This window comes from Schistocerca nitens, chromosome 1 (genome assembly GCF_023898315.1).
Source record: "Schistocerca nitens isolate TAMUIC-IGC-003100 chromosome 1, iqSchNite1.1, whole genome shotgun sequence".
NCBI classification, from domain to species: Eukaryota; Metazoa; Arthropoda; class Insecta; order Orthoptera; family Acrididae; genus Schistocerca; species Schistocerca nitens.
Window position 1 is genome coordinate 1112640383 of NC_064614.1, and position 26992 is coordinate 1112667374.

At 42.1% G+C, this 26992-nt stretch overlaps 1 protein-coding gene across 1 annotated transcript in view; it reads right to left on the reverse strand.

Annotated features, from left to right (window-relative positions):
- LOC126199105 (active breakpoint cluster region-related protein) overlaps positions 1-26992 on the reverse strand; it is a 122080-nt gene that overhangs the window by 61419 nt on the left and 33669 nt on the right. Inside the window, exons 3-8 of the mRNA XM_049935862.1 lie at positions 16320-16494; positions 15080-15187; positions 14760-14945; positions 14272-14478; positions 14073-14192; positions 13768-13890 (exon numbers count right to left, since the gene is read on the reverse strand). Coding sequence (XP_049791819.1) covers positions 13768-13890; positions 14073-14192; positions 14272-14478; positions 14760-14945; positions 15080-15187; positions 16320-16494 — 919 coding nt within the window. The remainder of the gene's footprint in view (positions 1-13767; positions 13891-14072; positions 14193-14271; positions 14479-14759; positions 14946-15079; positions 15188-16319; positions 16495-26992) is intronic.

The following is a 26992-nucleotide window of genomic DNA, read 5'->3' on the forward strand; positions in this document are numbered from 1 at the left end:
ATTTGAGGAAAATAGTTAAAATGTGTGTGAATCTACAAGAGACAAACATTATTCACTGGAAAAATTAGTGCTACATGTAGTCAATGGATGAAAGTCAATTATTCAGATGCTTTGCAGTCATACTGAGAATGAAGTAGAGAATGGTACAGAGAAGGATGAACAACTGAATTTGGTCTCCTGAAATTGTTTTGGTAAGGATAATCATACTAGAATTTCTCCTCTCAATCGCCATGTAAATGCCTACATGAAAAATGTTGGGACATTTAGTTGTTTACTTATTTATTCATCCAAAGATCATCCCACAATGATATAGGATTTGTCGTCATAACACACTGAAAATAAGTAGCTCAAATATATAGACATGTAAAATGTACAGGTTATGTTTTTATGAGGACAAGACAGATGGTCGACTGTGGCATCTTGGCATTTGTCTGGAATGATTTAGGAAAGACACACCAACCTAAATCAGGATGGCACAGCAAACTCCATTCTTCTGAATATGTGGTGTATTATATTAAATAGTATGTTAACAACTGCACTGCCTCATTTAACTCCACATACTACGAACACCCTCTGGTGATTTCAGGACCATGAACATGATTTTGCAATAACAAAAATCATTCCTCAGTGGACAGGTACCTAGACCTGAACCTGATGACATATCTCTAACATTCTATATACATTATGCAAAGTAACTCCTTTCCCTTCTAGCAGCACTTTATTTGAGATTAGAAGAGTAACAAAATGTTAAAATCAATTGGATAAAAGTGCAGGTCATTCCAGTTTCTGAGAAAGGTTGCTGGAAAAATGCATTATATTGACATTAATCTGTTGTAAAATTATCTAACTAATTGTATGCTCACTTATTACAATCTTTTTTGGGACCGAAAAATTCCTTTATGGACATCAACATGAATTCTGCGAGGAGTTTCAACTAGGTTTGCTCAATTTGACCATGAAATCTAGAAGAAAGTAAAATTGCTGCACTGGTTAATGTTGTGTTTATGAACTTCCAGAAGGCAATACAATTCTTCACTATCTCCTAGTAAACAAAATACAAGATTATGGAATACTGGATGAGCTTTATGATTTGATTGGAAACTTCCTAGTCAGTAGAACTACACTGTTCTCAAAAATAATCAGGCATGAAACTAGCTTCAGGTGTTTCTCAAGTGATTCTTACTGTTACCATTGCTGCTCACAACATATTTACCGGACTTATTTTCTAGGAGTTATCAGCCACATTTCCTCTGGTGTTCTAATTGTTTGTAGTTTCTGTTTACTAATGTGTAAATAGAATCGATTCAAACACATGTCATTTGCAGTGTCAACAAAAGTATAGGTTATTTCTCATCATAAACAAAATGTTCTTCAAATGGAATTTTACACGTTTATTTGATGTGATTTAGTTAAAACTATGATAGTCACTGCACTGAAGAAACAAGTCAAAGAATGCGAAAGATATCCCAAAAATTAATTGCAAAGGCAGTGTGTTGCCTTTTATTCAGAAAAATGTAGATGTTCAGTTTGGATTCAGGAAAGATAAAGGAAAACAAGATGATATTGGATATTTGAGGACAGGACACAGAATGTTGAAAGGTAATGGGTACATGGACATCTGTTTTGTTAATTGGGAAAAGGTATTCATCTACATCTACATCTCCATCTACATTTATATTCTGCAAGCCACCCAACGGTGTGTGGTGGAGGGCACTTTACGTGCCACTGTCATTACCTCCCTTTCCTGTTCCAGTCGCGTATGGTTCGCGGGAAGAACGACTGTCTGAAAGCCTCCGTGTGCGCTCTAATCTCTCTAATTTTACATTTGTGATCTCCTTGGGAGGTATAAGTAGGGGGAAGCAATACATTCGATACCTCATCCAGACACGCACCCTCTCGAAACCTGGCGAGCAAGCTACACCGCGATGCAGAGCGCCTCTCTTGCAGAGTCTGCCACTTGAGTTTATTAAACATCTCCGTAACGCTATCACGGTTACCAAAAAACCCTGTGACGAAACGCGCCGCTCTTCTTTGGATCTTCTCTATCTCCTCCGTCAACCCGATCTGGTACGGATCCCACACTGATGAGCAATACTCAAGTATAGGTCGAACGAGTGTTTTGTAAGCCACCTCCTTTGTCGATGGACTACATTTTCAAAGCACTCTCCCAATGAATCTCAACCTGGTACCCGCCTTACCAACAATTAATTTTATATGATCATTCCACTTCAAATCGTTCCGCACGCATACTCCCAGATATTTTACAGAAGTAACTGCTACCAGTGTTTGCTCCGCTATCATATAATCATACAATAAAGGATCCTTCTTTCTATGTATTCGCAATACATTACATTTGTCTATGTTAAGGGACAGTTGCCACCCCCTGCACCAAGTGCCTATCCGTTGCAGATCTTCCTGCATTTCGCTACAATTTTCTAATGCTGCAACTTCTCTGTATACTACAGCATCATCCGCAAAAAGCTGCATGGAACTTCCGACACTATCTACTAGGTCATTTATATATATTGTGAAAAGTAATGGTCCCATAACACTCCCCTGTGGCACGCCAGAGGTTACTTTAACGTCTGTAGATGTCTCTCCATTGATAACAACATGCTGTGTTCTGTTTGCTAAAAACTCTTCAATCCAGCCACACAGCTGGTCTGATATTCCGTAGGCTCTTACTTTGTTTATCAGGTGACAGTGCGGAATTGTATCGAAGGCCTTCCGGAAGTCAAGAAAAATAGCATCTACCTGGGAGCCTGTATCTAATATTTTCTGGGTCTCATGAACAAATAAAGCGAGTTGGGTCTCACACGATCGCTGTTTCCAGAATCCATGTTGATTCCTACATAGTAGATTCTGGGTTTCCAAAAACGAGATGATACTCGAGCAAAAAACATGTTCTAAAATTCTACAACAGATAGACGTCAGAGATATAGGTCTATAGTTTTGCGCATCTGCTCGACGACCCTTCTTGAAGACTGGGACTACCTGTGCTCTTTTCCAATCATTTGGAACCCTCCGTTCCTCTAGAGACTTGCGGTACACGGCTGTTAGAAGGGGGGCAAGTTATTTCGCGTACTCTGTGTAGAATCGAATTGGTATCCCGTCAGGTCCAGTGGACTTTCCTCTGTTGAGTGATTCCAGTTGCTTTTCTATTCCTTGGACACTTATTTCGATGTCAGCCATTTTTTCGTTTGTGCGAGGATTTAGAGGAGGAACTGCAGTGCGGTCTTCCTCTGTGAAACAGCTTTGGAAAAAGGTGTTTAGTATTTCAGCTTTACGCGTGTCATCCTCTGTTTCAATGCCATCATCATCCCGGAGTGTCTGGATATGCTGTTTCGAGCCACTTACTGATTTAACGTAAGACCAGAACTTCCTAGGATTTTCTGTCAAGTCGGTACATAGAATTTTACTTTCGAATTCACTGAACACTTCACGCATAGCCCTCCTTACGCTAACTTTGACATCGTTTAGCTTCTGTTTGTCTGAGAGGTTTTGGCTGCGTTTAAACTTGGAGTGAAGCTCTCTTTGCTTTCGCAGTAGTTTCCTAACTTTGTTGTTGTACCACGGTGGGTTTTTTCCGTTCCTCACAGTTTTAATTGGCACGTACCTGTCTAAAACGCATTTTACGATTGCCTTGAACTTTTTCCATAAACACTCAACATTGTCAGTGTCGGAACAGAAATTTTCGTTTTGATCTGTTAGGTAGTCTGAAATCTGCCTTCTATTACTATTGCTAAACAGATAAACCTTCCTCCCTTTTTTTATATTCCTATTAACTTCCATATTCAGGGATGCTGCAACGGCCTTATGATCACTGATTCCCTGTTCTGCACATACAGAGTCGAAAAGTTCGGGTCTGTTTGTTATCAGTAGGTCCAAGATGTTATCTCCATGAGTTGGTTCTCTGTTTAATTGCTCGAGGTGATTTTCGGATAGTGCACTCAGTATAATGTCACTCGATGCTCTGTCCCTACCACCTGTCCTAAACATCTGAGTGTCCCAGTCTATATCTGGTAAATTGAAATCTCCACCTAAGACTATAACATGCTGAGAAAATTTATGTGAAATGTATTCCAAATTTTCTCTCAGTTGCTCTGCCACTAATGCTGCTGAGTCGGGAGGTCGGTAAAAGCAGCCAATTATTAACCTAGCTCGGTTGTTGAGTGTAACCTCCACCCATAATAATTCACAGGAACTATCCACTTCTACTTCACTACAGGATAAACTACTACTAACAGCGACGAACACTCCACCACCGGTTGCATGCAATGTATCCTTTCTAAACACCGTCTGTGCCTTTGTAAAAATTTCGGTAGAATTTATCTCTGGCTTCAGCCAGCTTTCTGTACCTATAACGATTTCAGCTTCGGTGCTTTCTATCAGCGCTTGAAGTTCCGGTACTTTACCAACGCAGCTTCGACAGTTGACAATTACAATACCGATTGCTGCTTGGTCCCCGCATGTCCTGACTTTGCCCCGCACCCGTCGAGGCTGTTGCCCTTTCTGTACTTGCCCAAGGCCATCTAACCTAAAAAACCGCCCAGCCCACGCCACACAACCCCTGCTACCCGTGTAGCCGCTTGTTGCATGTAGTGGACTCCTGACCTATCCAGCGGAACCCGAAACCCCACCACCCTATGGCGCAAGTCGAGGAATCTGCAGCCCACATGGTCGCAGAACTGTCTCAGCCTCTGATTCAGACCCTCCACTCGGCTCTGTACCAAAGGTCCGCAGTCAGTCCTGTCGACAATGCTGCAGATGGTGAGCTCTGCTTTCATCCTGCTAGCGAGACTGGCAGTCTTCACCAAATCAGATAGCCGCCGGAAGCCAGAGAGGATTTCCTCCGATCCATAGCGACACACATCATTGGTGCCGACATGAGCGACCACCTGCAGATGGGTGCACCCTGTACCCTTCATGGCATCCGGAAGGACCCTTTCCACATCTGGAATGACTCCCCCTGGTATGCACACGGAGTGCACATTGGTTTTCTTCCCCTCCCTTGCTGCCATTTCCCTAAGGGGCCCCATTATGCGCCTGACGTTGGAGCTCCCGACTACCAGTAAGTCCACCCTCTGCGACCGCCCGGATCTTGCAGACTGAGGGGCAACCTCTGGAACAGGACAAGCAGCCATGTCAGGCCAAAGATCAGTATCAGCCTGAGACAGAGCCTGAAACCGGTTCGTCAGACAAACTGGAGAGGCCTTCCGTTCAGCCCTCCGGAATGTCTTTCGCCCCCTGCCACACCTTGAGACGACCTCCCACTCTACCACAGGTGAGGGATCAGCCTCAATGTGGGCAGTATCCCGGGCAACCACAGTCGTAGTCCGATCGGGGGATGCGTGGGACGAGCTGGCCGTCCCCGACAAACCCCCATCCGGACCCCCACAGTGATGCCCATTGGCAACAGCCTCAAGCTGTGTGACCGAAGCCAACACTGCCTGAAGCTGGGAGCAAAGGGATGCCAACTCAGCCTGCATCTGAACACAGCAGTTGCAGTCCCTATCCATGCTAAAAACTGTTGTGCAAAGAACGTCTGAACTAATCTACAGAGAGCACAAACAAATCGACAAAATTTAAACGGTTATTAAAATACAAGATTGTGGACTGTAAAGACACAACATCAATAATATAACTCTTTATAAAGCAAAAAGTGGTAGAGCAGATTGGCAATGAGGAAATGGATGAGACAGGTACTGGAAGAAGTGTTGAAAAAGTGTTGATGTCACCAACACTGTCAGTATTCACACTGAGAAACTAAGAAGATAACACATAACATAAAGCAAGAGGCATAATAGTAGGAGAAAGGGTAAAGAGAACTAAGTACACAGACGACTAATCAGTGCTGGCTGAGTCGGAGAAAGACAAAGTTTATAATGGGGAGGATCATAAAATTGGGAAAAAGAGAATGGAATGCATATCAATGTAGGAAAGACTAAATTGATGAGAATACAAAGTGTATGTCCAAATATCATTGGAACAAAAGGTCTTGTGTTATAGTTCACAAGTCTGTTATGGTCCAGATTCCAGATCCCCCAAGCCTATGTACAGTCTCTGTTCATCTGTATTTTTCATTTCCACAGTCTCATCTCTCTTTTGGCTCCACTGCTTCTATCTCCAATCATCTCTCTTTCTCATTACCTGCCACTTTCTCTCTACCACCACCACTCTCTCTTCCAATGGCACTGTCTCCTCTCTCTTCCACTCTTACTCTCTTTCAGCACAAAGAAAGTATGAATATGTATGCAAGTCAAAACTTTGGTGAGGAAGGCAGAATGAGGATTAAGGCAGCCTGCTCCACACTTTGTGTCAGAGTCTTTTAAAGAGGAACATCTTTGCCTTTTTTGTGCTATGACATGGGTATTTTTCCACTGGTTCCCTTCTCTTCCCTGCTGCTGATGGTGTGCAGCTTATATAAAACGATTTCTACACATCAGACAAGTTTGAACCATCTACTTACATACTTCGCCACATTTATACGAGGGTTGGAACTTTATAGTGGCAACTATTTATTTACAGCTTGTAAAAAATAGAAACGTTTCAAAGTTTATGTGGAGGTCGTAGGATACTCTTAGCAGTGCCAGCTGTGTTGACAGTTCAAGCAGTGCAGTCTATTGACTGACGAATTTGTAGCAGTTCTGAAGTGAATGCCGTGAAGTGTTTCCTTCAGTTTAGAAATCAAATTGAACTCATGAAGGCTTAAGTCAACAGAGTGCAGTAGGTGGTATAGCACTTAGCAGCACCATGAATCAAAAAAATCTATAACAGCTTGCACTGTACATGCTTGAGCATTGTCCTGCAAAGTGAGGGTCAGGTCCTGCAGAAAATGTCATCACTGCTCTCCCTATGCTGTTCATTTTTGGAAGACAACCTATGACAACTGGTACCAATTCATTCTGCAAAGATGATGGTGAGGTGCGAGTTGATGGCATCGTTTATCACAGGGCCATATTTTGCCGAGAAGATGAGACCCGTGGTTCCTGTTACCTGTACTGTCATTGGGAAATGCTATGACAGTCTTTTGCACACCAACATATCACAACCCTTCAACAGTGTAGATGTGCCATTAGGAACATTTTTACACAAGATGGTGCACCTCTGCACTTTGCACAGCCATTGAAGCAGCTGCTGCACAGGCATTTTGAAAATGCTATAATTATCAGCTGTATTTCCCTAAAGTTTGGCCAACAAGATTTCTCAGTCTTCAGCTGTGCGACTTTTGGCTGTTGGGCTATCTGAAAAATGTTGTGTTCAGTGCTCCAATTACAAACATAGCTGAACTGGAGACACACATTGTGCAATGTATTCTGAACATGACCCCTAAACACTCTGATCTGTTGTGGAACATGCTCTTTCTTGATTTCACCTTGTGGCAGAAAACGATGGACAGTATATTGAACAAGTCTTGCACCTGTCTCAGGACAATTAGAAACCGTTCTCATTTTGTTTCCTATGCAGTTTTTGGCCCCATGACAATTAAAAACCAAAGTCACTTTTTTATTCTGTTTTTGGCGCCAGGAAAATAAAAACTGATGCCATTTTGCTTTTTGTGCATTTTTGGCATTAGGACAATTTAAAACAGATTTTTTTGATCCTATGTGGTATGACATTGCCGTGGTGGATAGGTTTATTACCTAACTAACAATGCCACAATTGTTGACTTCCAAACTTGTGCAGTAATGCACCATGAACAGTACGGATGGCGTAACATGACTCAACTCAAACCACATCAGTTGTGTTGTGATTCATCTGTCATTAGTAGCTGGCCCCATTTATGCCAAGATGCTTACAGCGCCATCTACTGGTGAAACTGTTGTTAATCCCTCCCCCATGATGTTTCCCCTTGCGTCAATAATATGCTGTTCTAATTTGATGTCACTCTGGGCAGTGGTTCTCTTTCTACAGTGTTCTGAAACTGGAATTTAGATTTTGGGCACCATGTACTTTGACACAAATAAACAACAAATAAGTACATGTAATATAAGAGTGACACAAAATTGTTTGCTTTACATTTTTTCTGGATACTATCCTCATCGATCATAGTTTAACGAAAATGCCCAGCTTATGATTTGTTTCTTGAAAGAGTAAAAATGTTATTAGAATTATTTTACTGAAGTTGCATCTTCCCAGTTTTCCATAATTTTTGACAGTCGCTTTAAGTGCCTTTCAGGCATGTTCTGACCCTTTCTACCTCTTTTGTTACTGCAGTACCACTCTGAGTATACCCGTATAGGCCTGAAGTGACCATTATACAGAGACAGCACGTCAAAGTTTTATTGATAATAAAATGCTGATTAAAAACATAGTCTGGTAACTTCACAACCTTTGTGATGATCCTAGAATCCTTGCCAGGAGTTTACTACTGAGTTAAAACTACACTTACAGCTCACACCAGATATGATGGCAAAAGTACAGTAACTCTGAACTGCTGGATCTTGTTAATGGATAACGATACTGAAAAAGGTTTCACAGTTCTGAGATCATCATCTTAAGAGCATGTGGTAAAAATTTCAAATGAATTACCATGAACAGAAATTAATGAAATGGCCATTCCACAATTGATATTTTTCATACCAAAAAATCATGGGTTTTTGGGAGCTTTTTCAGGAACTGACTATGACCAAATGGTGCTTTTAGAAGCCACTCAGGGTCCACCCTAACCATACCTAATGCAAAAGAACTAACTGATTTGCTCAGTTTGCCAGGTGTGGAAGAAGTGTGTAAAGTTTAAAATTTGACCCTGTATTGTAGTATAGCTACTGTATGCGCGTTCTTCCTACAGGTATACATGTGGTTGTTAGGCCAAGGGCTATCCAAATCACTTGACCCTTTACCTCTTTGATGAATAGAGCTTGAAATATGAACCACTGAAAAATCACTTTTTCACGTGTGGCTTCTTGGGACATATTGACACTGTGCTCTGGTGTGCATAGATTGACATGAAGTGAATAGCAGAGTCTTGCAAAAGGATGTTGGTGAAACAGAAGGTACCAGAGAACAATATACAATGAATTTCTTCTCATTCTAAAAAAAGTTCAAATGTGTGTGAAATCTTATGGGCCTTAACTGCTAAGGTCATCAGTCCCTAAGCTTACACACTACTTAACCTAAATTATCCTAAGAACAAACACACACACTCACGGTCGAGGGACGACTTGAACCTCCGCCGGTCTTCTCATTCTCCTCACAGTATGTTTACTCAATAATGACGAGAAAAACTGTAAAGTTTATCAGAGGTACTGCTACAGACACAAGATCTCAGCTTTTACAGACAGATATTCAACCATAATACTCATGGGTGGGGAGGAGAATGAGAAAAGGGGCGCAAGGACAGGGCAGTCAGTTCTGCATGTTAATGGAAAGATAGAAATATTTAAGTTTGATATGTCGAGGTGATTACACTGATTAGTAATTAATGAGGGCAAGGATGCTGCACTGAGTCACGCATGAATTCTTTAAAACAAACCATTCACACATTTGATAAAATGTGACCTAAGGGAACCACAGTGAATATAAATCTGCATTATGAGATTGATCTAACCCACAATTTAGCTAAGCACAGTTTTTGCTTGAAGCATTGCACACACTTACACACAGGAAAAAGGTAATTTACAATGAGAAAAAGCTAGCTTATTTTTAAAGAACATTTTAATAAAATCCTTTCAGCTAATGGTTCCAAAAATCCAACTCTTTATCATATGTTACAATGTACATACAACTGCTGTTGTAAAAAATAATCAATATCCCATATATATTAGAAATGTGAAAGTTTGTGCATGAGTATGAAGCAGCTGGACAGAATCAAGATAATTTATACCCTGAATTAACACACAAGCTATCTTTCAATCTGAAAATAAATAAATAAAGAATCACTGTATCCATGGGATGGTCACCGCAACTACCGTTCATGTGGGATAGGTAATGTAACTTGACAGTCATCCATGAACGTCAACTATCAAATGAATCCATTAAGTTTAGTGTAGAGATACTGGTGTCCAAGAACGAATCAGTGGGAAACTGTCCCAAAAGTTGGAGCTGAAGGAGAGTGTACCTGTCCTACTGATATGTAATCTGGATGCGAGAAGATTGTGCAGTGGCATCAGGTTACACATCATGGAACTGAGAAGGCATATCATGCAGGCCGCCATCACCGCTGAGTCAATGGAGAAATAGTACTGATACCACAAATTTATATCATCCCAAGAAACTTGCCTCTCTAGTTCAAATCATTGAAGTTTCATCTGAAAGTGGTCTTCTCGATCACTATAGATAAAAGTCAGGGACAAACGTTAAAAATAGTAGGTATTCGTCTAGGCACACCACATTTTTGCATGGACAGCTCTACACTGGCTGCTCACATGTACTGAGTTGTTCTCCTCCCCCCTTCAGCTCCAATGTTGTGTGGTTTGTCATCCACGGATCTTCACAGCAAATAATATGGAAAGTTGAAAGTTTGTAAACCAATAGCCATGGGGTTTCTGGTCGGAAACATGATTCATTCATTAACGTATGGAGGGACTTTGACCTAAGATGTTGAGTCCCATAGTGCTCAGAGCCATTTGAACCATTTGAGCCATTAACGTATGGAACCTGACAGTATGAAAAAATCCAAGCAGGATGTGATATGACTTATATGGGCTAGTGAAAACAGGATGGTTGAGACTATTTAGGATAGGGAGTATTGACTTTCTTACAGGTTTGAAAAAATATCGCATCCAGGAAGTCTTATTAACACTTAATGACTGAGGAAGTTTGCGAACATTATATGGCTAACTGAATGTTTTGAAAGAATTGTGCAAAATGGTCAGGAAATATACAAACAAAATGCATGACTTAGCAACAGCAATATTTAATGCTTGCCACAGCAGAAAGTTAATTAACGACACAATTTCTGGCTATCAAGTTTCCTTGGAGGGAGGTATGTGGCTAGCATGAAAGCAATCAGAACCAGAGCTAATACTGTACATCGACGTCCTGGGTCTGGGTAGCATGGAGGTCCCTCTTGGATGACTGTCTGAACTGTAACTCCTTGTCAGGTGCCACTGCCTCCACCTTTTGTACCACACTGCAAACCATGCCACTCTTTCAATGCCACAATCCTGTGAGGTCTTGTGTGACCAATACTCTCACAACCAATGACTTGCTGTGCCCTGCCGACTGGCTTTTTCATGTGAACTCCGTATCGGCATCCTGCCATGCCTAACCACACCCTGCTGGCAGTGTTTTTCTTTGTACTCTCTACCAAACTTATTCGTTTTGGCTTTGGTTCTTTACTTTCAGACATTTCATTTTCTTAATATGCAACAACAGTGTTAATGTTTGCCAGAAAGAATATGATTCAAAGAAGATACCTGTTACATATGAAAACTACAAACCTTACTTTTACACAGTGACAATATTATGAAAAGGATAGATTGCTACTCAACGTGTAGTGGAGATGTTCAGTTGCAGATAGGCATAACAAAAAGACTGTCAAACAAGTAAGCTTTTGGCCAAAAAAGTATTCTTCCCAATTAGACAACACACACACACACACACACACACACACACACACACACACACACAAAAACCACTGTCTCCGACTGATGAGGCCAGACATGTGATTCAACATCTCTGCTATATGGTGTTTATCCTTTTCAATCAATTTTTGACAAAATATTTTAACTGGATAGATAAAAAATCTACTTACCAAGCCACGGCAGAAGACACACATAAATGATTTTAATTAGACAAGATTTCGGAGCTAAGATGCTCCTTCTTCTGGCAGAAGGGTTGAAGGGAAAGGACGAGGGGTGAAGGGAAAGGACTGGAGACGTCAAGGAAAATGAGTTTATTTCGGGAAAGTCACCCAGAACTGTGGGTCAGGGGAGATTTACCAGATGGGATGAGAAGGAAAGACTGATTGTTGGGGACTGCATCGGACGAGATTTGAAAGCATCAGAGCTTAAAGGTGGAAGACATGGTAACATGCAAGATTGAGATTACTGCTTAAACAATTTCCAACCCATTGTTTCATTTGTCTAATGCGAAATGCAGTGAGCTTCCAAATGTGACATGTAGCATGTTTTGTAAATACAGTAAACAGCAGTTTCTGGCAAGATTCATGTAGATTTTGCATTATCCATGGAGTATCGGGTCCACTTGCTGTACTTAAGAATAAAATGCTCTTATGTAAACTACTCAGATTGCAAAAGTTTATCTTCTGAATGTTGGTCTTTAAGGTAAGTGATGGTACGAGTGGCTCGGTGGTCTAGCTGGTAGAACATTGGCTGGACATTTCAGGTTCATTCCTGGGTACGAGTGGGGATATTTCCTTGCTCCAGTGCCTCCAGATTGGCTCCATGTAAACTCAGCTCTCTATCAAATGAGTAGAGGTGATCTTTGCAGATGATAAAAGTGATCGGGGCAATGGGACCACTAGCCTCCCCCTCCTACTGTCGCAGTGAAGAAAGGTTGCACTCTACAGACCAACTGCCTGGCCGTGGGCTTGTGCCACAGACTTTGCCTACATATGTGATGAAAATTATAAATCCTGAAACACTATTTCAGTATTAGGATTATTTTCCTTGTGGCTGCACCTGTCTCTAATTAATACCCTTATATTTATAATTCATATTAAGTGAAAACAAACAATGAATACTTGTTCATTTAATAGTAGACCTACATCAATTTGTCTGTGGTGTGACAATATTATGAAAAGGCAAGTTGCTACCCAGTGGTGATGCAGAGTCGCAGATAGGCACAACAAAAAGATTGTCAAAAATAACGCTTTCGGTCAGCAATGCCTTCGTCTAAAATAGACGACACACATGCACATGCACACGCGCGCGCGCACGCGCGCACACACACACACACACACACACACACACACACACACACACACACACACACACAAATGCAACTTACCACCAGTGTGGTTTCAGTTGTCTGAGACTGCATTCATGCGTGAGAGTTACATTTGCATTTGTGTGTGTGTGTGTGTGGGGGGGGGGGGGGGGGGGGAGTAGGAGGTCTATTTCTGATGAAGGGCTTGCTGGCCAAAAGCTTTATTTGTGACAGTCTTTTTGTTGTGCCTATCTGCAACTCAGCATCTCTGCTATATGGTGAGTAGCAACTTTCCTTTTCATAATATTTTTACATTCCATCCTGGATTTTCCATTGTTTGATTTTTGTCTGTGGTGTGACATTTCGTTTTTGTGTGAGTTGATTAAAAAACAAAAGGAGTTAAATTAAACATTAAAGACTCTCAAATAAACTCCAAGAAAGCCTTAAGAAATCTCATTTGATAAAAGCTATAAACCACTGTGAAGCACAGATGATACTTTCATACATGTCATCAGAGTCTTTTGTGGCGGCACAACTATATAAAACCTTCTTGGTTTTCATGAGCTGCCTAGCTCGCCTTCCGGGCACACGTCATTTCAGCCCTTTCTGAATGGTGCCAGCAGCCGTAATTATAGGTATCTAAGTGGGAAATAGTGCCAGTCCTGGAAGTCAGTATAGTTTTACTCCTGATGACAATGGCGGATCTAGCCATCGAAAGCTCGAGAATTTATTGGAGTTGACACGGCTTAAAAACCGAGAAGATTTTATCCAGATACTTTCATATCTCAACCAGCAGCCTTTGTTCTAGTTGCACAAACAACGACTATTTCAAATTATATAAGATTAAAAATTGAAAATCCTATTGCTGTCTCTTACTGCTCTTGGTAACAATTGCACTGTCTGGCTTTTCATACATTTGTAACTGAATCATACCTTGTACTTGGCGCAGGCTAGAACATCATTGAAGAGGAACAAATGGCGTAATTTGCGCTGGCCATCCGAAAGTTCCACTATAAAGGAATTTTTCACAAGCCGTCTCTGGGCTCTGTCAGCTGACTAGAACAATGTCAGAGAAAAGTTTCAACTCAGAAAGGAGGAGCAACATTACCAATCCTGATATTTAGACTATGTAAAGACAATGCACAATAATACAGTTTATTTAAAGCAAACATGCCTGAGAGAAATAACATTTAATCTGAAAGGGGAAAGAAAAAAAAAATGCTTGCATGGGTACTTACTGGAAACATTGTTTTTGTCTGGATCATGTTGAATTCATCTAAGAAATTCTGTGTCATCTTCAGTGCATCAGTTAAGGTTTTGTGATCTGGATGGGATTCTGGAGTATACCTCAGCAAATCCTGGTAAGAAATGTGAAATGCATTTGTTGACTTGTCAATTATGTGTCTGTTTACACAAATATGTATAGAGAAAACTCACATGAAGCACCAGTGCATTCTTCTGAACACGTGCTACTGGCTTGTGTAAGAGATCCTCTAATGACAAACTCTGGCCATTAAGAGATTTAAGACGAATGTCACGCGTTATTTCTCCAAACTGTTGGTTATTACTACTGCATTTCTTCACTGTTTCAGTAGCTCGAACATAATTGTGCAGGAAAGCACCATATATATTGATGTTGCTTGCCTGTGAATAAAAATATTATTAGCAACTTTTTGTTTCCAAATGTGTATTTTTTAAAGTCTACGTCATGAATAATTACATGTTCTTAAAGATACATATTTAGAGTTTTCAAAAGAAACTTTAGCAGAAGACAGTTTGCACACAAGTGGCTACATGTTTATAAAGGAAGTCTACAGAATTGGAAAGTAAATGGGATGTAGAAGTGACAGCTCAATTAAGAACCAGGAACTGGAAGCATGTCCATTTCAAATGTTATTACAAGTTCTGCTTCACTTCAAGATTACCATGATTCGAAAATGATCACCAATGGTAAGCCTTCCATCCCAGTTCTGAGTACGTCTTTTCAGCCCTTCCAGAAATCTGCTGTGAAGGCTGTGTAAATCTGGAACCTTGTAAAAAATGGTGTTGAATTCTTCTTCCGATATGACTGGCTGTGATGTTGTCAGTGTTGCTTTGATGGCTTTCATGTACTGAAAAATGAAGAAATAAACACATCAGTAGTGAAATAGGTAAACGTTTAAATCAAGTAGTTATGGTGGCAAAATAATAATAATAATAATAATAATAATAATAATAATTTTATGGAAACACTTTCAGAACTAACCTGTAGCATAACATTCAAACATTCCAGGTATATCGTTTCGCTTTCAATGATACTCGATATTATACACCGATACATGGTCATCCTCTCAGCTTCAGCTTTATTTGCTTCCTGCAAAACAAAGATTATGTAAGTTATGCCACATTTGTTCAATAGTAGTGTACTGTAAACAGAAATTTAAGCAATCTTTTTTCAAAAATTAAGATTCAAAAAATACATGTTGGAACACTGCTGACTGAAGTATTCCCTCTTATTCACAATGAACTGCTGGGAACAGGACTAGTCACAGAATGTGTGACGAGGCTCAGAAAACAAAGACAATGGAACTGCCTTGTCAGATGCTTTCCAGTTAGAGTACTATATTAAAATGTACAGGGAAAAAAAATTCAGTATAGGTTTGGTTGTGTTCCTACCATACTTATTAACACTGCAGCACCAATTGGCCAATTGGTTCAACTTAATTTACACTAACTGTTAATGAAAGTAGATATGCAAATGAAGCTTACAGGCCCCTTATAATACTATTTTCTCCCCATTGTTCTTCCAGCATGTCAGTAACATTTTGTGTGGCTCCCTATAGATAAACTGATCTACTAACACAAACGAAGACCTGAATGTCACATATTCACCACATTTGCTTCATCTCTGAAATTTGATGAGCAACAAAGTGAATATGGGCCTCATTGATGACACTTTCTTTTTCTTCATTTTGTATAACAAAAGCAGCTGCGAAAACTAGCGAAAACTAAAAGTAGGTAAAGTGGATAAGTTATAACACAGGAAATCTCAATAATGAATGAGTGAAGCAAATGTTAAAAATTTCCACTGATATATTAGATAGCAAAGACAGCAATAAATATGAAAGGGAAGAGCAGTATTCCACAGTTGCAAGTATTGGGGAAAATAAAATAAAAGATACAAAAATCAATTAAAAATTACAAAAATGTATTGTTTATTTCCTTCTTATTTAGCCCACTTGTGTCTACTTTCACCTAACATCCTATCCAAAAATCTTAATCGAACCCTTGTAAAGTCTTGTTTCCAATATTTTCCACTCTCTTTGTCAGATGAAGAAATTTCTAGTTCTAAATGTTACCGTTTTGCAGACTATTTTTTTTGCTACTACCACTCCGTAATAAGGCTATTATAAATATCTTCATTTGACTGCAGCAATCTAAATAAAAATAAAAATTAAAAAAAAAAAAATAAACGCTTTGCATTTTACAATAGATTTTTGTCATACCTGAAATGAAGCTTTTTTATTTGATTCGAGTGATGAACTACTGGCATAAGAAATATTGCTAATAACATCATCTGTTGCTTCAGTGTCCATTGATATTGTTCGCATCAGGATTGGAGCATCTATTTCGTCTTCAGATTCAACTGAACTGCTCCGATTTTCAGTGGCACTATGATGTCTACAAAAAAGAGAAATAAATAAAAATACACATAAATTGTCCAGTCTTTAAAGAAACAGGAAACTTATATATTATGACCTATTATTTTACTACCATTCACAAAATCCTTTGTCCATGTTTCACTTTCTATACAGCTATTATCTACTTTGGCTAAAAAGTAAATGAAGGTAAACAGTTTTTCACCGTCAGTCCTTAGCCTTCATGGGAACCCAAATATTCTGAGTAGCAAATTAAACTCATGTTCAGAAAAAGCAGTACACCCTCAATGACAGGAGATAGGATGTTCACGTTCACAGGACATTTACATTAATATGTTAGGCAGAAATGATTACATTTGAAGAATGGTGGTCCATGGGTTCAAGGTCAACATCAATATCACGATGCAACACCACCTACTGGTAAAATGTGCCTGCGACTCTCATTGTCACTATAAACCAAAGGTAATGGATCAGTGTGACTGGAGAAGATATGCAGGACATCTTGCACGCATATGCGCACAAACCGTACCGTCAAATCAGTGAGTTTGAAAGAGGGGGGCTTTATATACATGAGAAAATGTGATGCATCTAAGCAGGGAATGGCTGCTTGTATGGGATGGAGTGTTTTGGCAGCGAACGTGTGTGTGCAGAATAGTTCACGGAAGGTCACAAAAATGAACAGAGTTGGTCAGGTCCCACCACCCGACCACCCCAATGAAGATCGACACATCACCCGAATGGTGTAACGGCCAATCTGTGTCCTCCTCAGCTCTGACGCAACAGCGGAATAGTGTAACAGATTTTACACTATCAGGGTGATGGTCAGTCACCGTTCCCTATGGCATGATTATGTGCTTGTCGTCCACTTCTCCACCTACCTTTGACAAAGCTGCAGAAACATGCCACATGACAATGGAGTATGGAACAATGTCACTAGAAACAGGAATGGCATTATATAGGGTTTTTGGATGAATCCAGGTTCTGTTTGAAAATGATGGCCACATTTTGGTTCACCGCAGACAAGGATAATGGCATCCTGTGAGTGCATTCGCATAAGACATACAGCAATGACTCTGGGCCTTATAGTGTGGAGTGCTACTGTGTACAACCAGAAATCACAGTTGGTGGGTGTCCAGGGCACTATGACCAATGTGACCTACGTGAATAACATCCTGTGACCCTTAGCCATACCCTTTCTGCACCACACCCCAAAGCCATTTTTCAGAAAGACAATGCGCACCCACATTGGTGCACAAACACATAGTTTCTTGGTGTCACAGGATGTCAGTCTTTTACTCTGGCTCGCCACATCACCAGACTTGCCGCCAATCGAAAATGTGTGGAATATGGTAAAATGATGTATGCAGTGCTATGACCCAGGGCTGAACTTTGAAACCAGGTGCGTACAGCATGGATGGCTACACCACAGGACACCATTTGTACCTTGTAAGTGTCGACATCATCACACATAGAACAGTTATCAGGGAACATGGCGCACCCTGGGCCTACTAGGTAACAGTGCAAATGCTGAACTGTGGTGACTGAATGCTAATCATTTCTGCAGAACATACTAATGTACAGTTCTGTTTTTTCTCAACATTAGTGTATATTATTTACACTATTTCACATTTTATGGTCAATGGCTAAGTTTCTATTCAGAATACTTCCCTTACAAACCTAAATGAATGGGGTATGGTGATCAGAACTGTGATTTGTAAATGAAGTACTGAAGGCTTACTGTGACTACTTTCCTTTGCAAGAATGTTTGACTTAAAACTATGAAATGAGTACATATAATTATACTTAAGAGCTCAATACAAGTTATTAGCATAAATTATATAGCTGCCACTGGGCATGATAAAAATTTGAACTATTTCAATGTGTCAAATTGTTCTGCATGGTGCAACACAATTGAAGGGTTGCTGTTGCATTTGTCACTGCTTTATTCCTTTTCCAAACCCATATACAGGATGGCACATGAAATGTGTTACCAACTGTTTCTTTCACAATTTATGACGCACATTAGATATCCCGCTGGGATCTCTACAGCACTACCAGCAGAGCTTGGAAAAACAAATGAGTTACGAAATGATGTGTAATTCACGATACTGCCGCTAGGAGACTAGTAAGCAGCAATGGCTGACAATGGAAGACTGACGACAGAGCAACAATCGGCAATTGTGTTACTTTTTCATGAAACGAAAAGCCTTGTTGTGACTCAGAGGCATTTTCGACAACAGTTTAACACACAATGGGTCCCTTGCAAGAAGACCACCCACAGGTTGTACGATAAATTTGTACAGGAAGGAACAGTATTGGAAGCGAAGCGACCTTGACCTAAGCCTGTTTGTTCACCGGAGAATATTGAAGTGGTACGAGTTGCTGTACAGAGAAGTCCCAGGAAATCGTGTAGAAAGGCAGCAGTGCAACTGGGAATATCCAGACACTCCGTTCAACGCATTCTTAAAAGTGACCTCCATATGTAGCCATACAAGATAACCTGTGCACAGAAGCTCACTGAAGCACACAAGCAGCAGAGACTACTGTTTACTCAGTGGGCAGAGGATAGGGAAGAAACTCTCAACAACATTTGGTTTTCAGACGAGGCGCATTTTCATTTAGACGGTGTGGTTAATAAACAAAATGTATGTTTTTGGGCCATTGAAAATTCACAAGTGCTTCATGAACGACAACATTATGCTCCGAGGATTACAGTGTGGACAGCAATTGCCAGTTACGGACTTATTGGACCCTTTTTCTTTGAAGAAACTGTGAACAGCAAGCGTTACTTGAGCATGCTTCGCAATAGCTTTATTCCACAGCTTCTTGCTACTGCCTTGCCCTTCAACAAACAGTGGTTCATGCAAGATGGAGCAAGACCACATACTGCAAACACTGTGTTGGAGATTTTACACAAGCATTTCGACATGCGGATCATTTCACTCAGGTTTCCAGGTCACTAAAATGACGGACAAAATTGGCTCCCCAATAGTCCAGATCTCAATCCATGTGACTTTTTTCTTTGGGGGTACCTAAAGGAAAAAATTTTCCCGAAACGTCCACGTGATTTAATGGAGCTCAGAAGACTTATTCTTCAAGCTTGCAGTGAAATTACGGAAGACATGTGCCATAGGGCAATCACTAACTTCAGTGTTCGTTTGAAGGAAGTTATGAAACGAAATGGTGGACATATTGAGCATGTGCTGAGTTGGAACAAATCTCCATGGACAGCTCTTCATTGTAGTATATGTTCCTTTCAGATTGTATTGACAATAAAGTTTATATTCAAAAACAAAATGGTAACACATTTCGTGCGCCACCCTGTACTTCCAATTAATGAGTTTGGAAAGGAGTATTTTACATCTTTCCATCAGTCACATTACTGCTTTTTGTTTTAGTTAGTGTAAGTAAATACATCATCTCCCTTATTATTTAAAGGCAGTGATGTTTTCCTTCAAATTGTTGCTAACTTTTTCAGATTTTTCTATTTGTATTTTAAAACAGAATTTCTTCCACAAAAATAAACTTCATTAACTACAGGCATGTGGCCTATACACTTGTGCTCAAAATTATTGTAACATCATGAAGCAGACACAACAAGTGAATAATATTTAGGTTACATGTCAGTACTGTTGACAGAAACAACCGATTCTCATTTAAAGTCTGAGACCTCAAATCAGAAGGGTTTAAATTATTGCTAAGGTATTACTTAGCATACTGCAATAATCTGATAGTATAACTCACTTTCTCTGACATCTCTTTTTTAACAGTTGAAGTGTTTCCTGCAAAAAGGAGGTAGTTACTCCCAGGAGATTCTGGAGTTACACGCAGTATCTTACATTTTAAAAAATCCCTGTTTGTTCTACGCAAGAAAGATGTAGCTCCAGTCTTTAGTACTACTGTTACGACTGTGTTTCCCATTATTTTGTTGCCAGAAAGAAACAGCTTCTAGAGCTACCTCTTTATTGTATCAGACAACTAATATGGCATGGTTGGTTTGTTTAAAAGAGGAGGGAAAGGACCAAACTACGAGGTCATCTGTCCCTTGTTCCTAATAAAACAATGCCACAAGTGTGAGAATAAAACAGACTAGACATATAACACAAAACAGAAAGAAAGGAAAACCTACAAGAATGAAGGAAAGGCAACATACACTAAAAGGAACAAAAGAGAACAAGAAAACAACAGACGCTAGAAACAGAAGATAGTAAAACAAGAAACCAGTTTACAGTGGCTGCCCGACCACGAGAATAAAAAGGAAAAGCCAGCCACTCTGCAACACATTAAAACCTCCATCCTAAAAGCACTTGGGTGGAGGACACAGAAGCACAAAGGACATGCTCTAAAACATAGATAAAATGATAAAACCCACCCTCACGAATAAAACGTAAAACTAAATCAGCCAATGAAGCATTGTAAAATAAAATGAGAGGCAATGAGCCCGGTAACCCAAGATTTCGTTGCTGGGCAGTCAAAGTGGGACACTGCACCAGAATATGGGACACTGTCAACCAGGCGCTGCACCGACAGTGAGGCGGGTCTTCACAATGCAAGAGGTAACCGTGGGTCACCCAAGCGTGGCCGATGCCGAGCCGGCAGAGGATCACTGATTCCCTGCGAGAGGCCAGCATGAAAGACTTCCACACGTTCGAAGTCTCCTTAATGACACGCAGTTTGTTGTGCGTACTGTTATGCCATTCTGTCTCCCAAAGCCAAAAACCCCTGCAGCGTAAGTCTACAGAAGTGGTTTCGCGTAGCCTGTTTGGCCAGCCTGTCGGCAAGTTCGTTGCCAGCAATGCCGACATGTCCTGGGGTACCTGACCGTTCCAGGGCATAGATGGCACCTGGATGGTCGCTATCAAAGGATGACGAGGATAGCACTGGTCGAGAGCTTGTAGGCTGCGCAAGGAGTCAGTACACAGAAGAAACAATTCCTTGGGGCATGCACGGCTATTCTGAAGTGCACGAGGCACTAGATATGGCCACCAGCTCTACAGTGAATACACTGCAGTCATCTGGCAAGTAATGCTGTTCAATATGGCCTCTGAGGACAAAGGCGAAGCCAACATTACCATAAGCCCTCGAGCCGTCGGTGTAAACCACTTCAGAGCCCCGGTACCCTTCAAGAATCGAGAGTAAATGGCAACAGAGAGTCACAAGGTTAACAGAGTCCTTAGGGCCACACGAAAGGTCTCGGCGAAGCTTCGGCCTACAGCTACACCATGGAGGTGTATGTGAATGGACCTCAAGGACAGGTGGCGGAAGGAAGGGCTCCAGTTCGGACAGAAGCGATCCCATGCGAACCACAATCGTTAGCTCTGACCTGCACCGCCTATGCGGGAGGTGAACCGCCGTGGCTGGGAAAAGAAGACGGTAATTAGGATGTTCAGGAGAGCTATGAATGTGTGCAACATCACTGGCGAGCAGTTGTGCACATCTGATCTTCACTGGAAGGAATCCAACCTCCACCAGCACGCTTGTCACCGGACTCATCCTAAAAGCTCCTGTCGCTAGTCTAACTCCGCAATGGTGCAACGGGTCAAGCAAATGCAATGCTGAGGGTGCCGCCGAGCCATAAATCACACTCCCATTGTCAAGGCGGGATTGAACAAGGGCTCTATAGAGCTGCAGTAGCATGGAGCGATCTGCACCCCTGTTGGTGTTGCTCAGGCAGCGGAGGGCATTGAGGTGCTGCCAACACTTCTATTTAAGCTTACGAAGACGAGGAAGCCAAGACAAACGAGTGTCGAAAACCAGACCTAAGAATTCTTATGTCTCCATTACAGTGAGTGGATTGTTATTAAGGTAAAGTTCTGGGTCCAGATGAACGATACGACGCAGACAGAAATGCATGACACACGTACAGAGATGCACGAGACATGTCTTCATGGCGGAAAACTGGAAGCCATGGGGTAGAGCCCATGACTACGCCTTTTGAATGGCTCCCTGTAGGCGATGCTCCAGTACGGAGCAGCAGTACGAAATGCAGAAGTCCTCTGTATACAGAGAAGGTGAGACGGAGGGTCTGACAGCTGCTGCTAGACCGTTAATGGCCACTAAAAATAGAGAGACACTTAATACAGGGCCCTGCGGGACTCCATTCCCCTGGATATGGGCAGAACTATGGGAGATGCCAACTTGGACATGGAAAGTACAGAGCGACAGGAAGTTCTGGGTAAAAACCGGGAGCAGGTCGTGTCGTAAGCTTTACGTAAGTCAAAAAAGACGGCAATCAGGTGTTGGCACCTGGAAAAGGCTGTTCAGATGGCAGACTCAAGGGACACAAGATTATCAGTGGTAGAGCGACCCTGGCGGAAGCCCCACTGACATGGGGCCAGTAGGCCATGTGACTCCAGGACCGAACCCAACAGCCAACACACCCTACGTTCCAGCAGCTTACAAAGAATGTTGGTGAGGCTGCTGGGCTGATAGCTATCCACATCAAGTGGGTCTTCACCGGGTTTGAGCACCAGAATGACGGTGCTCTCCCGCGACTGCAATGGAAAGATACCATTGCACCAGATAAGGTTGAAGATGACGAGGATATGTCACTTGTAGTCAGATGAGAGATGTTTAATCATCTGAGTAAGGATCCGATTGATAAATCAATGGCCGAGTAATTACCATGAGCCACACTGAAATGTGTGGTGGACCCAGTATTTAAGAGGCAGAGGTCCAACTGAGACAGTAAAGTTTCGACATCTCTGCCTCTGCCAGGAAGCATGGTGCCACCCCACAAGCAGTTATGGGCGTTAAAATCTCCCAAAAGTAGGAAAGGTTTAGGGAGTTCATCAATCAGTGCATCTAATACATTCAGGGGTACTGCACCATCTGAAGGAAGATATACATTGCAGTTATTTCCTGTGTCATCCTCATTCTGGCAGCCACAGCTTCAAGAGGGGTTTGAAGGGGCATAGTTTCACTACAGACTGAGTTTAGGACATAATGCAAACTCCACCTGACACCTGATTATAGTTGCTACAGTTCCTGTAATATCCCTTATAGCCGCGAAGGACAGGGGTCCACATTGCCGGGGACCAGCTTTCCTGGAGGGCAATGCAGAAAGCAGGTGTAAAGCTTAACAGCTGCCATAGCTCAGCCAGGCTGAAGAAAAAACCACCGCAATTCCATTGGAGGATGACGTCATCATGAGACTGGGAAGGCATGGAACATTAAATGAGGCAGTTTACACCTCAGAGTCACCTGCTGCCACCAACTTATTGCCTGAGCAGTCTATATCCATTGTGCCTGAGGGTCTGGCGAGATATAGGTCCTCAGCGGATGCTAGAATCTACACCCCATCCTCAGACGCAGAGCGTGTAGGTAGCGGTGGTGTGGGTGCAACCACAATTTCCTTGGTCTTAGGGGTCTTCTTTTTGGATTTCTCTCGCTGCTCCTTGGATTTCCCTGTCTGGGAGGACTTCACTGGCTCGGTCTCCAGGACTGAGGATGAGCGTAAAACCCTACGACCAGCTGCTTTTGAGCTTTTCAGCCACTGGCGGGTGTCATCTTTTCCACTAGCAGATACCTGGGAAGGGAGTGATTCAAGGAACCCATTCCTGGTGAGAGAAGCCGAAGAAGACTTAAGCTTCTCTGGCTTAGAAGTGGGGACGGATGTCCCTGATGGTTGGGGGGGGGGGGGGGGGATGTTGCTCCTGAAGTAGGTGGTGAGGGAGCAACAGGGAGGGAAATGCCCCTCACCATCAAGTGGGCAGGTGTAGCCTTCCAGCTCAGAGGTCACTGGGGCTGGCGGAGCTTAAGGTACCAGAACTGTTGTAGCAGCGGCATAAGACGATGTCATACGTACAGGATGCAGGCGTTCAAATTTTCTCTTAGCCTCAGTGTAGGTCAGTTGGTCCAGGGTCTTGGACTTGATTTTCCTTTCTTTCTCAAGAACCCTGCAGTCTGGAGAGCAAGGCAAATGGTGATCTCCCCAGTTGACACAGATGGGAGGCGGGGCACATGGAGTATTGGGATGTTATGGGCATCCCCTATCTCGACATGTGATGCTGGAAGTACAGCGGGAAGACATACGGCCAAACTTCCAGCACTTAAAGCACCACACCAGGGGAGGGATATAGGAATTTACATCACAGCGGTAAACCAACACCTTGACCTTCTCGGGCAAATGTATCACCCTTGAAGGCCAAGATGAAGGCACCAGTGGCAACCTGATTACCCCTCCGACCATGGTGGACACGCCGGACGAAATGTACACCTCGTCGCTCTAAATTGGCGCGCAGCTCATCGTCAGACTGAAAAGAAGGTCCCTGTGATACATGATACACTGGACCATATTTAAGCTCTTATAGGGCGTGATGGTTACAGAAACATCCTCCAGCTTGTCACAAGTGAGTAACATCTGTGACTGGGCAAAGGATGCTGTTTTGATCAAGACTGACCCAGATCTCATTTTGGACAATCCCTCCACCTCCCCAAACTTGTCCTCTAAATGCTCAACAAAGAACTGAGGCTTCGTCGTCATGAAAGATTCCCCATCAGCTGTCAAACATACAAGGTACTGGGGCGAATAAGATCCACTGCTATCCTTAGCCTGACATTCCTCCCATGACGTGGGCAGGGAGGGGTCGTACTTCTGTGCGTTGAAGTGAGCTCATGAATGCTTAGAGACTGCTGGTGTTTCACCACCGACAAGAGATGATGGACAACGCTTCATCATGTGTCATCCAGCCTGATGCCACCCACTCCGAACAGGGACCCTCCCAATGGGTGCCACCCAACAGCAGCAAAGGCCACCTGGCAGGATGGCCACTGCTGGGAGTTCCATTGCCCCAGGGTTGGTTGGTTGGTTGTTTGGGGAAGGAGACCAGACAGCGAGGTCATCGGTCTCATCGGATTAGGGAAGGACGGGGAAGGAAGTCGGCCGTGCCCTTTGAAAGGAACCATCCCGGCATTTGCCTGGAGCGATTTAGGGAAATCACGGAAAACCTAAATCAGGATGGCCGGACGCGGGATTGAACCGTCGTCCTCCCGAATGCGAGTCCAGTGTCTAACCACTGCGCCACCTCGCTCGGTTGCCCCAGGGGGATGGGCATATACCCATTGGCATAAGTGGGGAGTTAATGGTGCAGGCATTAGCAGAGCGATTCCTGTGTGGTCAGGGGGCTACAACCAACAGGGTACATGGCAGCCCCACCACAATGGACTGGCTACCATGCTGGATATCGGGTGCAAAGAAGTCCATGGTCATTGTCGACGCAGAAAGCATAGTGGAAAATGCACCCAGGAAGGTGTCCTCGCCCAAGAGATGGAGAGTGAGCGGGACTGAAATGCAACGAAAAGAAAGTGGGCTAAAGATCTCAATGCACGATGGACACGATGCACCTTGTAAGGCGCCCATCCCCAACTGGCTCGCCCTGCAGGAAAATTTTGAAGAACGGAGGTCAAACACTACAGGGGACCATTACATAAAGGCCGAAATGTGTGAAACTCCTTTTAGTTGCCTCTTATGACAGACAAGAATACCTCGGGCCTAGTCTTAGCCCCGGACTCACAGGGGGAAATATGGCTCATTTACAGAATGTTATGCAAGTGGTATTAACTGTAGTGGAATATTTTCAGATGTGTCTCATGTTCTCGGTTTCAATAAACATAATAGTGGATTCAGAGAATGAGTGATTTGCAAATGTAACGACTATTTAGCTGTGGGTCTTACAATTTATATTAGCCAGCTGATGGAGGACAAATCACTTGTAGTGAAGATGGTGCAACAACCTGTTCAGGAAAAACTGAACAGTTTTTAAATCTAGGAAATGGAAAGGAAATGTCTGAACAATATCTAAAAATCTGTACTCGCAAAAGATAAAATTACAATGTATATTCTGTTAGTGGTTTGTCAAGAGGCATTTGCATCATTTTATGGCATTTCTTGCAAATGTGGTGACAATATTGTGAGTCACATGTACATAAAGCAGTGACTTCAAAGCCAGATGGTCAAGGATAACATAAATATCAACAAAATGAGGTATGCTTGACTAAAAGAGAATTTCACTACACTAGGAAAGGTAAAGTTAAAAGAGCTGCAGATATGACACAGCTAATATACAGGTGGTACCTAGAAAAACACCACAGGTTCCCTGAATTGTACGGTTTGTACTTTCAATGTTTCAACACAAAGTTTATGCTCCCATTTGGCAATCCTAAGCTGGATAACTGTCATAAGTGTGACACCATAGAAAAATAACTCGGCTCACCGCCCATCAGAGAGGATAGAAGCAAGGAGCTGAACAACCAAAAAGTAACACATCCAACTAATGCACAAATATTTCTTTAAGACAAAGTTAAAAGAAAAGCAAGTACCTAACAGTGCAAGGATGGCAATGTTGGAATGTTCAACATCCAAATAAGGTTTCTCTTTAACACGAATCAAACTTCAGGGAGCACACTCCCACTTACAATAGCAAAATGTATAGACACAACGTAACTAAATGGAACAGTCCATGAGTGTACTGCTGGTTAATAGTGTCAGTTGGCACAATATTTTGGCAATCAGAAATTTT